Source organism: Pan troglodytes, chromosome 2, assembly GCF_028858775.2.
Source record: "Pan troglodytes isolate AG18354 chromosome 2, NHGRI_mPanTro3-v2.0_pri, whole genome shotgun sequence".
Classification (NCBI taxonomy): Eukaryota; Metazoa; Chordata; class Mammalia; order Primates; family Hominidae; genus Pan; species Pan troglodytes.
Genome location: NC_086015.1, coordinates 154,594,233 through 154,612,866, shown reverse-complemented (window position 1 = coordinate 154,612,866; position 18,634 = coordinate 154,594,233). Strand labels below are relative to the sequence as shown.

General features: G+C 36.0%; 1 protein-coding gene across 14 annotated transcripts in view; it reads right to left on the bottom strand.

Moving 5' to 3' along the window:
* Positions 1-18,634, bottom strand: part of MED12L (mediator complex subunit 12L) — a 346,021-nt gene that overhangs the window by 24,027 nt on the left and 303,360 nt on the right. For 8 of the 14 annotated variants that reach the window (XM_009446694.5, XM_016942160.4, XM_016942162.4 and 5 more), the window contains 3 exons: positions 14,572-14,783; positions 6,478-6,528; positions 122-211 (listed from right to left, as the gene is read on the bottom strand). In XM_009446694.5, coding sequence (XP_009444969.4) covers positions 122-211; positions 6,478-6,528; positions 14,572-14,783 — 353 coding nt within the window. The remainder of the gene's footprint in view (positions 1-121; positions 212-6,477; positions 6,529-14,571; positions 14,784-18,634) is intronic. The other 6 variants (XM_016942161.4, XM_009446695.5, XM_054681169.2 and 3 more) reach the window with 2 other exon arrangements.

The window sequence follows — 18,634 nt, the reverse complement described above, 5'->3', positions numbered from 1 at the left end:
TAGAAGAAGTAATCAAGTTCTAGACCCTATAGGGAGTTGATATATTCTATTTACTTAATTTCCCACCTCCAATAAAGAGCTTTGAAAATCCTGTCAGTACCTACAAAGCAAATGTGGGTACCTGTGCTTGCTGCAGCCCTGGATACTGAGGGAGCTGAGGGGAGGGCCGTGCTTGCGCAGCAAAGAGAGCAGCCTGGTCCCCCGGCTGGCCCTGGAAAACAAAGCCAAAGCAAACTCTTGATCATAACAGCAAGGGCTTGATTTGAGCTTCTGGTTAATAATCCAAATAACCCACATCTAATCTCATTACATGGATAAAGAACTCAAAGATTTTCAAAATGTATTAAATATTATTTCTCATCAATATCCTATGTGTTTAGACTGTTGAACTTATTCCTTCCAAAGAAGACTACAGATTTTCCCAATGATAACAAAGCCATAAATACAAGCCTAAGTTATCAATGGTCTGCTTAGCAGAGAGGCTGTCAGCTGGCTTCCAATACATGCCAGGGTATAAATGTCCCACTAAGTGTGAAATCTGGAACCACAGGGCTGCACTACCCAGTGCCTATACAGGGAAGAGAACGTGTGGTACAGACACACGGAGGCATATAAAATTTTTATGACTTTTTAATGAAGCTTCTTCACAGTGACCTACTAATTGCCTATTTAGCCAGATATTCAAGGAATACATTTAGTACTTTCTATGACTCTAAAAATCAATGAGAATATAGTCGATAAATTTTGTAAGTTAATGGCAAACATAATTCCAACCAACTACAATGCAAAATAAAACCAATTAACATCTGTTTACCAATCTTAATCTAATACATGTTTTGGCCATAAGAAAACAAATATATTCACAAGAGCAATGGTATGTGTGTTTTATGTTTTGGTGGCAGAAGTTACTTCATGGAAGCTTGCAGTAATAATCATAAAAATAACCCTAGTTTCCTACCACTCTGTTTTTTTTTCAGGACTTACTGATTGTAAAGAATGAGATTTATTGTAGGATTATTTTACTACTGTCTTTAACAGAGATTCTCATTTTAAAAAGTGCTAAATTATAGTTACATAAAGCTATTTTAATGTGTTTGAAAAGTAGTGTAGGTATTTCTAGCACGGAGAAAGGGATAAATATGTAGCTTAAGAGGAAGGATATCAACGATTATTAAGAATCGATCATATTTCAGAGGCTGGGCTTCTGGTTCTTACTCTCATTTTCTCACAAGAACCCTATAGGAAAGGAGCATCATTCTCATCTTCTTCAGACAGGAAAAGCCAGGCTCAAAGAGCTTAAGCAACTTAGCAAACTTGCCCAGCAAGACCTGGCAGTGCCATGATCTAAACTCCAGGAAGTGTGACTTGAAAGCCTAGGGCTCTTTCCATTATCATGAGATGCCTCCATGTGTGACATTAAGGATGAAAACACTTATTTGGTGCTTATTCTTTAAGGACATATAGCCTCTTAAAATCATCCTAATGAGAAACCAAAAGGACAATCTCTATTAAGACTTATTAATGAGATACCAAAACCAAATGCATACCTAAGACAGTTAAGCCCTTTCTCTGATCCCCACAAAAAAAATCACGTGGCCATTTACGAAACTTCAGCATCTCTCTAGGTGACTATCTATCTACACATGAATGAAACATAAATTTTTGAGTGTACCTCTGAGGGTATTTATACATACAAGAATCTTACTTTCAGAGTATCATGAAGATACTCTTAGTCTCTAACTCATTAATCTGTTAAAAAACAATTGTATCTCCATTTGCTTGGGTTAGAGAAATACAGCCCAAACTTCCTCTGTGAGAACCCATACCATGACAGTATGACCATCAGGAGCCTAAAACTGTTCTTCCCAAAGAATCCAAATGGCTCTTGATCCTCCAAACACTATGCCAAGGAATAATTAAATCAACCAGATCCTTAAAGACCACTCCTGGACACTAGCATCATACAAGGTCCCTGAGACATACTGTTGTGCTTCTTTGTAGAGACAAATATATGTATACTACCATTTTTACAAAACAGAAAAATCAACTATTTATATATGAGTTAGAATCTAGGGATCTATAGGTAGTTTATAACACTCGTGCCCTCTTTTGGCTTTGTGGGAAGCAGAATGCGATCTGCATGTGACAGCTGCATTCAGATGCATAAAGCAGATGTTTTCTAACTCTTTGCTCTTCTTTTGCTTTTATTGAAGAACTTTATGAAACACATTATGACTTACATGGTGGGGGGAGCTAGAATACTAATAAGGTATATATCTGAGCTATTGGGCAATATTCTTATTTACATATATTAGTTGAGATCATGGGAATTTAAGAAATAGGAACTGGGCAGGTGCGGTGGCTCACGCCTCTAATCTCAGCACTTTGGAAGGCCGAGGCGGGTGAATCACCTGAGTCCAGCAGTTCGAGACCAGCCTGGGCAACATGGTGAAATCCCATCTCTACAAAAAATACAAAAAATTAGCTGGATGTGCTGACACGTGCCTGTAGTCTCAGCTACTTGGAAGGTTGAGGTGAGAGGACTCCTTGAGCCTAGGAGGCAGAGGTTGCAGTGAGCCAAGATCATGCCACTGCACTCCAGCCTGGGCACCAGAATGAGACCCTATCTCAAAAAAAAAAAAAAAAAAAAAAAGAAGAAGAAGAAATGGAAACTGAAAACTATTATTCTACATTTTTAAAAATCACAAAACATTCAGAAAATTGTGCCATACTTTTAAAAGGAAAAAGAAATACAAATGGAAATATAGTTTTTGTATATAGTTTTATACCATGTTCAGGTACACACCCTAAAATTTTCCACCTTTATGTCTAAAGGTGAACTATTTATATGTGAGCATATTATGTTTCCTCCTGACCACCAGTTTGTCCCAACATACTACTTAAGTATGGAAAATAATTCAGATATGCAATATTCTCCCTGAGAAAATCACAAACATCCCTATTTGACTAGCACTTCCCAATTTTGCCGTGCATAGCTGTTATCATCATGTGCTCCTAAAAAGAAAACACCCTAATCTCTCCTATCAGAATGAAATGGATTCCTACTTTTCTTTGTTTTTCCAAGAATAATGTCAGGAACACATTATTTCAATTTGTAGAAACAGTTCAATTAGTTGAGAACAGAATGAATAAGTTCTTTAATAACTTGAAATATTTTACAAATGTTAAATAAGAACCACAATGTGGGAATAATCAAGGAAACTAGAGACTGAGAATTAGTAAAAAAACTTTTAAATGTTGGTAGGCATGGGTTTGGCCACATTAAACCAAGAATAGACGATCTAACATGTCATCCAAACTAGGACAAGACAGGGCGAGAGGGCAAAGTGAGACCATGCCTGGCAAATCAGGACATCTGGTCACCTTAGTTATCTGTTAATTTCTGAAAAATTTTTAAGCTTTATTTTTAATTAGTGCCTAGCACATATAGTAAGTGCTCAGTAAATATCTGTTCAGAATAACTAAGATTTAAATTAGTTTATCTGTTAACCAAGAAATACAGAGGCAAATTAGGATTTATGTTTGAGCATCAATTACTTTACCAAGTGCTTTCTAATTGCCTCACAGTTGTCAGCTCCATCTTTTGAAAACTCAAATTTAATTTAATGTTTAGCATCTATCATTCTAATGATTTCTTCTTCCTGCCAGCATTAGTATCTGAAGAGTAACTTAATTTCTCCCTATTTATTCTGCTCAACCAAAACAACTGAGGCCACTTTAACTTCATATTTTTTAATGCATGGAGAGAACTATATGGGAACATGATTTGTTTGTTTTTGTTTATGTGAAACACAAAGTGAGACAGCATCTCACTTTGTTGCCAAGGCTGTAGTGCAGTGGCAAGATCATACTTCACTGCGGCCTCAAATTCCTGGACTCAAGAGATCCTCCAACCTTGGCCTCCTAAAGTGTTGGGATTACAGGTATGAGCCACTGCATCCAGCCTGCAGGAAGATGGTTTTTGGTGGCATATTTGTGTCTAGCCAGGTGCTATGTGATTTTAAGCATATCAGTAAGAGAGAATAAGATATTTGTTCCCTGCTCAAGCTTCCATGGCTCAGATACCTGACTTGTATGTGCAAAGGGAATGATCTACAGAGAACTGGGACAGTCTAATAATTGTATAAGCCCATCTCTACATTGCTACCTGAGGTAAATTCCTACACATGGTCTCTTTACTTCATTTTCATGCACTCTGCTTTGGGCTTACCTCTATAAACAAAATATAACATTAAATAAATATGTACTTTATAAAATTTCCATTTTTAAAAAACGTCTAAAGAAGCTGTGCTGTTCAATATTGACCTATCTTCCTAACCTTTATAAGAAGAGTTCTCTTACTGCTGTATTTTTTAATTAGACAGAAGTATGTGAGCTCAAAGAGATGTTGACTCAAAGGCTTTTGGCATAATTTGAAATGAATGCATCCGATAAGTTTTAAATTTTTAATAAATGATCCTCGAACATAATTTTCATTCTTCTGTGTCTTAATCTGATCTGTATTAGCAACTACACCCTCAATCAAATGAGAAAATGTGAAGATCTCCTTTTCATGTAGGACTGGTTATACCTCCAATTAGCAATCAGTAAGGATTATAATCAGAGCATTTTAGAATCAGGAGTTTCCTATCCACTCAATTTACTAGTAATGATTCAAATCCTTATTTAGTAATTTTTCAGTAGTGTTTAAGGGTTACAAGTAGAGAGACAAGTTATATCTATAAAAACCACAGCCAGATTTTGTGACTTGGTTTCTGGAAATACTGATTTGGAAAAAAGTAATAAAAGGCACATAACAAAAACCAGTGGGTAATGTTTTACAAGTCACCTAGCAGAAAGGGTTTTATTTATAACTCCTAGTTTGGAAGTTACTGAGTGCTTTAGGCTAAAACACCACATGGTATGAACCAGAAGTTGTGGTCATCACATCATACTGGGTTATTTCAACTGCAGACAACAGAGAGAGGAAATTCTAAATTATAAGAGGTCTTGTTGGCTAGTTATGCTTGATACTTTTAAAAGTTTTCACCTCAAATACGACTTGGTTGGGAATCAATGAACAGTAACTAACTGCTAGAATAGTCTGATTCATTCTAAAACAAACACATCCCATACAGTAATGAACCTTTATGATATTAGCATGTCCATAAATTATAAGAACTGATTGAGTATAGATTCATTAACTTCCTAAGAAAGCAGAATATTATAGAAAAATAAGAGTGGTTGAATGGATAGCAAAAATACACATTTTCATTACTTTGAATTAATATAGAAATCACGGAACCTTCTTTTGACTTTAAATACTTATACATAAATTAGCTGTCAATAAAAACATTTTTTAAAAAGCCAGTGATTGATGCAAATTGTTTTCTATCTGAATTACATTATCACCTGAATAATAAACAATGCCCTATAGCAAACATAAGCTGTCTCCAAAACATTTTTGAACTTCATAGTTTAACTCAAGTTTTTCAATAAAATCCTCACCTGCCCCCTGAATACCATAAACTGTCAAGAAAAACTGAGTCTTTTCAGAAAAGTTTCCAAGCTTTCCTTTGCTGAAATAACTATTGTAGAAAATGCCTATACAACAAGTATTAAATAACCTAAATATTTTCAAAGTTTGAATATGCAGTTAAGGATATTTTTATCAATGTATAGATAATGTTACCCATTAAAATGGCAGTGAAACAAGTTAACTTACAGTCACATCTGAGATGTGTGCTCTTTTTTATTCTAATGCTTCTTGGGTTTATGTTGTGGGTTGGCTACCTGATACAGAAACCTATAAGTAATTTAACGCAAAACATGCATTCTTAGCTAGCCCAGGCAAAGCAGTAGAGATGAAGTCTTATGACATGCATGCACAAGACCTATGCTCAAAAAAAAATCTTCTCCATACTGGAAAGAAAATAGAGATGATGTGTTCCGTTGAGATTTTGGGAATAGCCAGTGAGTGGGATGTGATGAGAGGGTAAGTTTCATAACCACAGTTTTCATTATCTTGCATTGGCCTATGAATCAGCATGCCATGCATTCCTCTACTAATGATATAAATTACCATAGAGAGAAGCAAGAGCTCAGGAATAGACAGTTTCAAAACTGGGACTGAGATGAAGGTGCACGAACTGGTCTATGTTCCCAAGCCCAGGCCATGAATGTCTATTGGTTTCTATACCATAGATGTATATGATGGAAATCATGAGGCGATCAAAGGGGTGCATTTTCAGAAAAAAACTTCCATTAAATTAAACATGGTCAATGCATTCATGATTCTGTGTTACAGTCTCAAACATAAACCGAGTAACAGTGAAATGAAGACTATAATTATTACCAGCTACAGAAAAACCTGCTTCTCATTTTGACGTTCAAAGGGCAATGCTATAAAAATTTATTTAAAAAAAAAAAGAAAAAAGAAAAGAAAGAAAAAGGAAGGAATGACAGCAGGGGTGTTACCATTATGTTGTCAAAGTCTTCCAGAAGGGAGACAGCAGAGTTACAGAAGTCCTACAGAAAGGGGACAGCAAGAAAACGGCAGACAATACAGATAAGATTTTTTAGCCTAATGACGTGGGTAGCCAAAATACATATGAACTATTTCATTTAAAACAATGTTGCAGGAAGTCAAGACTTAAAAACATAGGCCCTATAAGGGTTTTATTAATTCATATGTCAAACATCCTCACTACAGACTGCAACACTGATAAACAATATGGTGATATTCATATACTAGAATAGCACAACATGGAGGTTAAATGGTGACATAAAAGAAGTAGAGGAGATATCAGACACCAAAACGCGCTGCAACTAAGGGGCTTTGGAACCCCCATGTGACCAACAGGGGGCTAGGGTCCTTCCCGCCCTAGGACCAGTGGGGGAGCTCAGGACATGTGGGTCACATTAAGCAGACAAGACATTAAGTAAACAAGTCAGCAGGCCATATGTTCTTGAAGGATGTAATTAGCCCCATCCCCAGTAAATCCAAGTAAGAAGAGATCATCAGGTTAACCACACATTCAACCAATCACAGTAGACAGCAAATATTTATAGTGCGACCACTGTTTGCACACTAAAAGGTAATTTGATTTAGGAAAAGTCAACTGAATACCTGGGGAAAATTGCTATTTCTCAACTAAATGAGTCCCTTTCTAAATCATTTATATATTCAAATGCCAAAGGATATATTACTGAGATGTTAAAAATTTCCCTGAGCTCACTGAGTTCTGGAGATAGAGATGAAGCAAAGGATTTCACCAATAATAGAAAAAGCATTTTACTATACTGAGGATTAGAAAGTATAGGAGGAATTTCCCAGGCAAATAATACCTATTCTCACCATTTTACATATAGGTACATAATTCATTGCATTTGTACATTGGTCTTTAGATCCAGCTGCCATGCTTGTATTGGTGATTCATTTCCTCACCCCTCCATCCAATCTTCTGCCCTCTCTCATAAAAATCAAGCTGCAAACACTATCTCTGAGCTCATTATATTTGCCTAATCATAATTTTAGCAAATAAAATCAGCACCTTCCTCATCATTCAAATAAACAGAGAAATACCAGATATAAGTAATAAGTGAAGCACCCACCTCCCTGAACATGCTTTCTACCCAAAAACCAAAATGATAGGGTTTAGGACATATTTACCAGGACAGTGGTTTTCTTCTCCTAAGTTCATTTTTGTCATTGAAATGTATATTAATTACACCCTCTGAATAAACACATTAGTTATCAATACTCAAAATATGTTTCAACAAGACTATTTTGCCTACCTTTAACAAATGAGACTATAATTTGAAATATGCTCTATTTATATGATCAGGAAATTTACAAAAGGGAAAACCTGAATAGCTAGCAAAGTTATAAAAAATGGTTAAACTCAGGTAATCAGGACAATGCAAATTAAGATGTCATAATATAATACCATTTCACCTGCTCTGATTGAGAAAAATAAGGTCCGATAACACCAAGCATTGGTGGGAATATGGAGAAAGAAAAATGCTCATATACTATTCTAAGAGGAATCACCACCACTTTCAAAATCAATCAGCATTTCCATGTTCAGGTACACACCCTAAAACTTTCCACATGTATAGAAGAAATGTAAAAGAATGTTTACTGTAACAGTTAACAGTTAAAAAAAAAAAAAAAAACTGAATAAATTAAATGACCATCAACAGAATGAATAAATGACTATTAATATCCGTAATGAAATAACATCCAACAGGATAAATGAATGAATATAACTACATAAAACAAAGTAGAAATAATTAAAATATTAGCTACAAAAAAGCCGCAAAACAATACAACACGTGTGAGAACATTTATGTAACATTTCAAATCTACAAAGTAATACTGTACAATGTTTATGTTGATGGATGCAAACGTATAGATTAGAAGTATAAAAACATGCATAAGAAAGTAAAACGCTAAATCATGATGGGGATTCCCACTTTAGAAGAAGGGAGGGAAATGATGATAAAAGGAGACTCATCCACATCTGTAATTTTTAAAAAAAAAAATCTACAGCATTATGGAAGAATATTATTTAATAAAGCTAGTAAGTGCATTAGTGATTATTACATTATTTTCTATTCTCATCTCTATGTTTGAAATACGTATACCATTAAAGAGTGAGTGGGAGGGATAGAGAAAATAAACATATTCCAAGGTGATACCATTTCCTTAGGGTGGGAGATCAATTACCGAACAAAGGGTAATTACTCAATTTAAATGGTAATCCAAGAGCATGTTCCCATGAAGTCACAGATTCATTTTTGCCAAGGAGCTAACAGCTCTGGGAGGTTCTGACTCAGTCATCCTTCATTCTTTAAATTACCTATTTCCTTGATTTGGATACACAACTGATGGGATCTGCTCCATGGTGGATAACCCAACCTCTTTACAAGTCGCTACATGTACTGGTCGCTACATATACTAGCTATAACTGGGCACACATTCCTGTCCTCTGAAAGGAATCTTCCTCTTTTCTGTCCTGAAAAATCCTTATGTTAATGATCTGTATGGAGCCTATAACCAAGTGCATTTTTTAACCAATTTGTCTGAATCAATTCAAGCTAAACATATCTTCTGTCTATCCTTCTTTGGACTCTTGAAAATATGCTGTCTGGAATTATTACAAAGAAAAATAAAATAATTTAGTATACTGAAAGGAAAAATCAGGATAAAGCAACACCATAAATCAAGGCATAAAGTTCTTTTCCTGGGTCAAAACTTTAGATTGCTTCTGCAAGCCCCTTCCCTAGATGTCGATATTGTGAGGGGTATGAAAGTTCCTTAAGGCCTCGTGCGGTGGCTCATGCCTATAATCCCAGCACTATAGGAGGTCAAGACAGGTGGATCACCTGAGGTCAGGAGTTCGAGACCAGCCTGGCCAACATGGTAAAACACTGTCTCTATTACAAATGCAAAAATCAGCCAGGCGGGGTGGTGCATGCCTGTAGTCCCAGCTACTCGGGAGGCTGAGGCAGGAGAATCGCTTGAACCCAGGAAGCAGAGGTTGCAGTGAGCGGAGATTAGGCCACTGCACTCCAGCCTGGGCGACAGAGGGAGACCCTGTCTCAAGAAAAAAAAAAAGAAAGTTCCTTAAGATTCCTTCTGCAAGCTCCTTCCCTAGATGATCGATATAGTGAGGGGGATGGTGAGGTGAGATGAAAAAAAGTTCCTGTTGTCAAAAGAAAAATACCGAGTATAAGAAAGGAATGAGCGGAAAATAAAGCAGCATTTTGCATTATAACCAATATTCTATAGTCTGTGATAGTTCTAACAGAATATGTGAAAAATAAAATACAGTGATACTTTTAACACTGAGATTGGAATAAGTCTCTCAAGTATCACAGTATTTAAAGAACAAAAACACACCACTCTAAGAAGCTAAAATGACAATTAGGATGACAAAACAACATTCCTTTTTATGAGTTTGTTCTATTGGTAACCACTAAGCAAATGAGGATTAAACTAATCCTATTAATGGCAATTTATGTAATTATACAAGTAAACCATTTGATATGCTTTTATTTTAAAGCTTAACATATTTAAGAAAATAATATTGTTATGGGAAATGAATTTCTTTTGAAATAACAAACCATAAAAATACTAATAAGCAGCAACGATAAGTATGACAGCTAACACTTTTTGAGCACTTACTATGAGCCATCCACTGTTCTAAGGGCTGTTTTACACATACTTAATCACTAACTTCACAACTACCCTATAAAGTAAGTACAGTATAGTATTAGCTCCAGTTTATAGATGGGACTCTGAGGCACAGAAAGATAGTGTAACCATTGTACTGAGTCCCATCTAAATACAGGATATTGAGTAAGAAATAGAAATAGTTCTTTTTTTTCAGTAGTCGCCACTTCTCTGCGGTTTCACTTCCCACAGTTTCAGTTACCTGCAGAAAACCGCAGTCCGAAAACAGGTGAGTACAGCACAGTAAGGGATTTTGAAAAAGACGACATTTACATGTTTGTTACAGTATAATTGTTCTATTTTACTATTAGTAAGATATTGTTAGTATCTTACTGAGCCTAATTTATAAATTAAACTTTATCATATAGGTACCTATACATAGGAAAAAACATGGTCCATATCAGGTTTGGTCCTCTGTGGTTTCAGCAATCACTGAAGGTCTTACAACATATTCCCTGTGGATAAGCAGGGTGATAGGACTACTGTATTTTCCTAGATGAAGACTGCAACCAAGAAGAATGAAAACAGGTTTCTTGCCAAAACATCTTTCTGCATGTCCATATGCACTAAAGCTATAGGGAAATATACTCAATTATAACAATTATTACATCAAATAATCTCATTAAAATACTTAACAATATCCATGCTATTCAGCACTTGTTGTCTAGGTACTGTGTTAAACACTGTCTTAACACATTCCTGAGGAAATATAAGACAATCCATGACAGAATATTCCATGACTGACTGAAGCTCATGTACAATCTCTGCAGTGGAACTAGAGGGTTATTTTATGGAATTCTAGTTTTCATTGTGTATCACTGAAGGCTGGATGGTTTCTGCATATGCCAACTTCCCCCACTAGACAGAAAGAGGATAAGGGGACTCTGTGAGGTCTTAGATATATCCTGAGTTCAGGAATTTATGTTTACCTTTCCCATTTAGGTTTCCAAAACAACCGTAGCAGACGTCACTAGAAGGGTCAGTTTCTGGAAGCACTGGGAGGGAAAGCTATGAGAAGGGTGTGTGGATAAAAATCAGAATGCTGAGGATTAAGGCTACTAAGAAACTTTAGGCTCCTGGAAGCAACTGTTCAAATCTTGCATTATTCATTTGATACACAGCTCACAGATTGTACCGTGTGCTTAGCAGATGAAAGGATAATACAAAATAGTATACAGCCCAGTGTCTGACCTCATAAGAAAAGAGGGTAACCAGTGGGTTACTAGAAAACTGTCGTAGGAAGCAGTCACATCCAAAACCTGGAGAAACTCATCAGCCTGTAAAAGCATCTGCTGAATTCCAAAATCAGTTTTGAAGGTTAATATAAATGGAAATTCTCTAATATGTTTGTTATATTTAAGAAAATGGACCTCTGGAATAAAAACATATCTACTTACTTTTCTCTACAAGAAGCCAAAAAATGAAAAAGTAACTATATTATTAGTCCTTATGTAGCTAGAGAAATTCATATCATATGTGGGTGAGTAACCTGAGAAAATCTTCCTGCCATAGCATGAAATGGTCAGTACTTACTAGAAAAGCAAATTGTGCCCAGCAACAGATATTAAAACAATTGATCAATATTGCTTACATTCCATATAATTCTGTCTTTAGATTTTGAAGGATTATCACAAGAATTTTTTTCTGCCATAACACCATATTTAGCTAAATTCCAGTTATATTAATAGCTTATACATGATCTATTGAGAGGAAAGGCACTAACATTTCCTCAGAACCTCCTAAGTACAGGTACCATGACGGATGCTACATGCAAATCTCATTAGCTCAATGTACTACAGGATCACTGTACATTGTGACTGCATAATGCATGCATTTCTCTTCCTTTAAGAATACTATTTTCCTCAATTATCTAACACTTGAAAAATGATGAGAGAAAAAGACATATCCTACTTGTGAAAGCCCTTCAGAGACTCCATAGTTAAGTTTCAACTGTTAAAAACAATATGAAGTGAGTTTGAGATGAAGAGGTGAATATTGTACAATCACTGTTATGAAGTGGAGCTTTTACTATTTGAAGATGGCATTTCTGGTCTTAAAAGTTTAAAAAGAGAAGAATAAAGAAAAAAAATCCAACATTGTAATGGAGTTAGCACAAAAGAATCAGAAAAAGAATGAAATAACAATTAATTCCCATTGGTATAAGCAGTACAACTGTTGGTGGTACAAAAGGATACAGCCAGGTATTTTTGGTAGGAGAAAGAAAAGTAATGGTGTCATCAAGGTACACTTCCCCAAATATGCAAGGATATCTTTGATTACATGTAGATTATTCAATTAAATGCTTTAAAAAAATTTCTAGCTGAAATCGTTTGTCATGGCTTATATCAGGAAGTGAACCTTTTAAAAACAGGTATATTTACCCATAATGGCCCAGTGGGCTTTCCCCCAGTGCTAGGAACAACTTAACAAGTATTTCAAAGTTAATTTGGCAGTAACAGTTTGAAAGTGGGCTATAAATAAGAAAAACTATGCCTTGTGATAAAAAGGTAGATATGAAAAAATGAATTAAAGTGGCAAGTTTTACTTTACTTTATTTATTATTTTATTTATTTTTCTTGAGATGGAGTCTCACTCTGTTGACCAGGCTGGAGTGCAGTGGCGTGATCTCGGCTCACTGCAAACTCCACCTCCCAGGTTCAAGTAATTCTCCTGCCTCAGCCTCCCAAGTAGCTGGGACTACAATGTGGCATGCTCCACCATGCCTAATTTTTGTATTTAGTAGAGACAGAGTTTCACCATGTTGGCCAGGTTGATCTTGAACTCCTGACCTCAAGTGATCCACCTGCCTCAGCCTCCAAAAGTGATGGGATTAGAGGTGTAAGCCACCACGCCTGGCCCTAGGCGTTATTACTTTGAAAGAGGGCTAAATTCATTCTAGTGGGATGGTTTTTCAACTTCTAGTGAAATTTTTTAACTCAAAAATGATTTGAAGCAATAGTGTAACTCTATTTTTGCTGATTCCCAAAAAGAGCTAAAAATCCCAATGAGGTTTTAAATGGCTCTAAACATGTTGCTTATTTAGGCAAATTAAATAATTTTTTTTCATATTTTAATCAAATGTTCATCATTTATGTGCAAGCAGCAGCTTAGACTCATCCTTTCTGACACTCAGGGAGCTAAAGCAATTGTTAGAGGTCAGGGAGAGACAAGCACGTGGTGATGACTGTTGCTTGCGTCATCATACAGTTCAATTGGTTTCTTCTCTCTTGTCCTTATAATGACTAACCTTGCCATCACCATCCACCAAAATCATCACTAAGTGGCCCAAATGCAGGAAGTGCCGTAAATTACACAACGGAGATATGCCTAGAAAGTTATCCAAAAGACAAAGAATATTTTTTAAAGCATTTGAATTTCTTGCTATGTTGAAAGTATTATGGTTATTCTTAGAGCAGGATGTACCTGTAGATTCGCTATTTCCATGTGAGGATCACGAAGGTACCTAACTCATAGAGTTACCCTGGTATCTTAAGATAGCTAATACATCTAAAGTGCTTAGAAATGTTTTGGCATATAGTAAGTGCTCTATTAGTGTTAGCTATTATTATCAAAATAGTGCATGACCATTTTAGAAAAGCTAGAAAATACAAGTATACAGAAACTAGAAAAAGAAATCCCCATTCTCACCTCACACTTTATTTTAATGTACAGACGCATAGGTGTTTCATGAGTTTATACTAAGTGCTGATGTTTTCTTAAACATGGATCACTGTCTTCTATGAAGAACATTGGGTTATAGGCCACAAAAATAGAAATATAAATCAAGAATTAAATTGAATGTATCCAGATCCTGACTGTTGTTTATAATTTATCTGCTCTAGACCTTATTAAATATACACTAGAAACAAAAATTAAAGGCAAGGCACTATCAGAGAAAACCTAGGAAACATCAGGGCTTCAGAGACATAACCTCACAGTAATAAGTCTAAAAATAATACATGAACACAAGAGCTGAAAGTAGTACAGAATATGGTGGTAATTATAATAGAAAAATGAGTGCTCAGAGAAGGTCACCTCAAGGATAAAAGGCCTGCTTCTTCTAACTGACCGAAAGTCATCAGCCCTTCTTTTTGTTTTAAGGTATACTTTTAATAAACCAAAGTCATATCAAATTCTTATTTGAGCAATGATAACAGTAAAATACAATGGAGGAAAACTATTTACAAGCCTGTAGCAGAGAGATAGACCTGCACTCACGTAAGTATACAGGGATATGCATACAGAAAGAATATGCTACATATCCGAAACTTATCCCAAGCTAGCAGAGGTAATAAAATGCAAAGGACTCCATTGCTGGGGTCTGGACAAACCTGTTGGAAAGGCCGAGTCTGGGCTTGCCTGAGAAGTCGCTGTTGCTGCTGCTGCTGCAGAAGCTTCATCTGTATCAACTGCTGCTGCGATGTGATTGCATGAAGAGAAGGCGGCTGCATCATGGCGCCCGAGCGCCGCTGTAGCATGTTTGACAGAGCTTGTTTGGTGTTGGTTGGGACAAAGGAGCCTGCAGGGTCCAATCTGGAGCCACCTACAAAAGCAACCAAAAGGAAACACTTTCTAACTACGTTAATGCAACAGGTCTTTTTATGTATCAAAACACAGAAATTTCACCTTCTAAGTCTCACTTTATGAACAAAGTAGAAAAAAATGCACTGTCCCACCTGCCACAAATATTATAGACCTGTTGAGTTGCATAATTTACAAAAGATGGGGGGAGTGATGTAGAAGTGAATTATACTACTTTGATATAATTTCATGGAGGTCTTCAGTTCATAAATTGAAATGCGTAAAACATACAGTTGTTGGCATAATTTCATAATTACATGGGTTTTAAATTAGGCAAGGCCCTCAGGAACATATTACTTGTATAAAACATACTGCCTTTGTGATGTATTTTGCCAAGTTCTTAAGCCATTCATATAAATCCTTTTGTACTTTTCATCAAATCTGAAGCTCATGTCATTAAAGTCTTTTCACCATGGCAAAATGAAAATGCCTGTTTTATAGCAGAGGCATGAAAATACTCTAAAATCTTGAAATGCTTGCAAACTTCAAGTACTATGATTGTAATGACAAAACATCTTTTTTGAAGGCTAAAAATCAAATAAACAAGCAACTATTATGCCGATGCTTAAGAAACCACAGGAAATCCTTTACATATTTGTATATTATAATTTGTCACGCGCCTTTAAAAGTTAGGGAAAAAAAAGTCGACATTTGCTGGCTTCACAATAAATGTCAATTCTTCATTCACCAAAAATAGTCCTTGATACATGTAAATGAAAAAAACCTCTACATAAGCACCTCACAAAAGTTGTTTTATCTTTTCTATAAAGCAAGGTGTATGATGAAAACAAACATTTTAAAGCTGTTTTTTTGGAAAAACCCACATTCTTTTAAAGACTCAGTGCCACAATCAGCAATACAATTTATGAAGTTGTGAAAGGAAACGAAAAATCTTGGGACGCCAAACTCACTATGACAAAGGTAAAAGTCAATGTTGGGAACTGAGTCATGCAAAACTATCCCCTGGTTTGTTTCCTAAATAGATAGCTGCAAAGATAGAAGGCTATATACCTCCCTAGGAGGTCTCCCTCATAATTTTCTCACAAGGAAATTCCTTGTGGGTTCCAAAAGATTTACCCTAAAATTAACAGCTTATCTTTACGGTGGGAGGGGGGGTTGTGGGGGAGCAGGACAGAACTAGAAGTCATCCCTCCACTTATCAGAGACAAATATATACCTGACTTCTTCCTCTACTCTATGTTTACTTAATCTTATGTAAAAATGCAGATTCAACACCGTAATTGACTAAACCTTTAACCTGCTTCTTTCATATGTAAAATGTAGATTCAGGGAATGCTGATCAAAGCCTCTAAAGAATGAAACTGCTTACTCCTTTTATCTACTTCCCCTTCTTTTTCTTTCTTCTTTCCCCTACTGCCTACTCTTTCCCCTTTAAATACGGAAGCCCCCAAATCCTCTTTGGAAAAAGCAGAGATGTTCCTTGATTCTGTGTTCCTTTCTCCCAGGCATGTCCTCAACCTTGGCACAAGAAACCTCTAAAATGAGTGAGATTTGCCTCAGTCATCTTCTTCTATTTACAAAGTCATTCAGCAGCATTTGAAGAGCATTTGGAAAAAAACAGAAGATCAATCTAAGTAACACATGGCTGGGTAACTTCTGTTGAAGCAACAATCAGAACATATATTACGTGTTAAGAATTATGTATATTGATATGTAAAAAGAGACTCATTTACAGAAAAGGGAAATTCTTTTTAAAGATTAAACTATAATCTAATTTTTAAAAATTTTCCTAACTCTATGATCTTGTACCTCTGAGAAACTACTGGAATAAAATATTACAAATATGGCTGAAGCCCTTTGTACACCTAATTACTTTCCTCACTTACTCCTACCAAATGCTACTCTGAATCTGGAGTTTACTATCCTATGCATTTCCTTACAACTTTATCATACTGATGTGTATATATGAGAAAGATTAGGAAAGATACATATGTTTTTGTATGTGAGTGATGGTGGGAGATTGTTTTGCATTTAAACCCTATATGAATGGAATCATGCTGTACATATTGTCTTGTAACTTTAGATTGTGCTTGTTTAAATGAAAATAAATTCGCTCATATAAATCCTCAAAAATAATTTTTTTCAAAATTTATTTATTTATTTTTACTTTTTTTTTTTTTTTTTTTTTTGAGATGGAATCTTGCTCTGTCACCCAGGGTGGAGTGCAATGACGCAATCTCAGCTCAAGCAACCTTTGCCTCCTAGGTTCAAGTTATTCTCCTGCTTTGGCCTCCCAAGCAGCTGGGATTTCAGGCACCACCATGCCTGGCTAATTTTGTTTTTTGTATTTTTAGTAGATATGGGGTTTCACCATATTGGCCAGGCTGGTCTTTAACTCCTGACCTTAGGCGATCTGCCCACTTTGGCCTCCCAAACTGCTGGGATTACAGGTGTCAGCCGCCGTGCCCAGCCCAAAATTTATTTTTTAAATGCCATCTCATACCTAAAGTTCCTCAACTTATAAAAAGCTTTCTATAGTATTCTACAGGGAGAGATTATGCGCTTTTACAAAGTAGTTAGCTTTCAATTCACAGACAGTCCTTGTGTGTCAAATATCTACAAACAAACTTCTACATCTCCAAAGTTTAAAATGGCTAAAAATTCACATGGACCGTGGCATTAAAAAGAGGAAGTTTAAAAGGATGATGATTGCATCCTTCTTTTTCACTCTGAGTCTAGTTTGTAGTCTATATTCATTCACTCAACAACCTATTTTTAAAAGCCTACTATAAAGCCAGAGGTTCCTCTAAGTTCTGGGGATACTGCAGTGAACATAATAGGAAAAATATCTGCCACGAGGCTTACATTCTGGGAAGATAATAAATCAATAAGAAAGTAAGATATAAGCAAGTCTGATGCTGTAGAGCAAGCTTGTCCAACTCATGGCTTGTGTGCTGCATGCGGCCCAAGATGGCTTTGAATGCAGCCCAACAAAAATTTGTAAACGTTCTTAAAACATTATGAGTTTTTTTTTGTGATTCTTTTTTTTTTTTGTAGTTGATCACCTATTGTTAGTGTATTTTATGTGTGGCCCAAGACAATTCTTCTTCCAATGTGGCCCAAGGAAGCCAAAAGATTGGATGCGCCTGCAATAAAGAAACAGAAAAAAGAGAGAAACAGAGGGTACAGGGAAGGGGTATGGGTCTACAATTTAAAACAGGTTAGTGAAGGCCCCAGTGAGAAAGTAATGTGACCAAGCCCAACGGAGACAGGCAGGAAGTGATGTAGATATTTGAGGGAGAGCACTGCAGGCACAGGGGTCAGCAAGCACAAATGCCCTGAGCTAGGAATATGTGAAGATCACTTACTGAACATGTCTGTGGGGTCAGGCTACCTTCAAAAGGCTATATAATTATTACAATTTACTTTTAAATCTTACATATGTATGTGTGTTTAACATAAACTTTATTTCATCTTTTAAAAAGTAGGTATTTTGCACACTTTAGTCACTGCAATATCCTAGCATCCAAAACTGGGTCCACTGTATCATGAAGCGCTATACATTCTTGAATAAATAACTGAATCACCCACCCTATGGGAATAGGTATTAGCATATTCATTTTACAGATGACCAAAATAAGGTACAGAGAAATTAAGATTTGGCCAAGATTATACAGCAAGAGAGTGGTAGAACCAGATTTGAATCTAAAACGCTTAACTACCAGACCAGTTCCTTTAACCATTAATTTAGAGGACAAAATATGGATTTCCCCCTGCTATAAGCCATAAATGAAACATTTTCTTCCACAGACCTCAAAATGTCAAACTCAAGTTATAATAAAAATCACAATA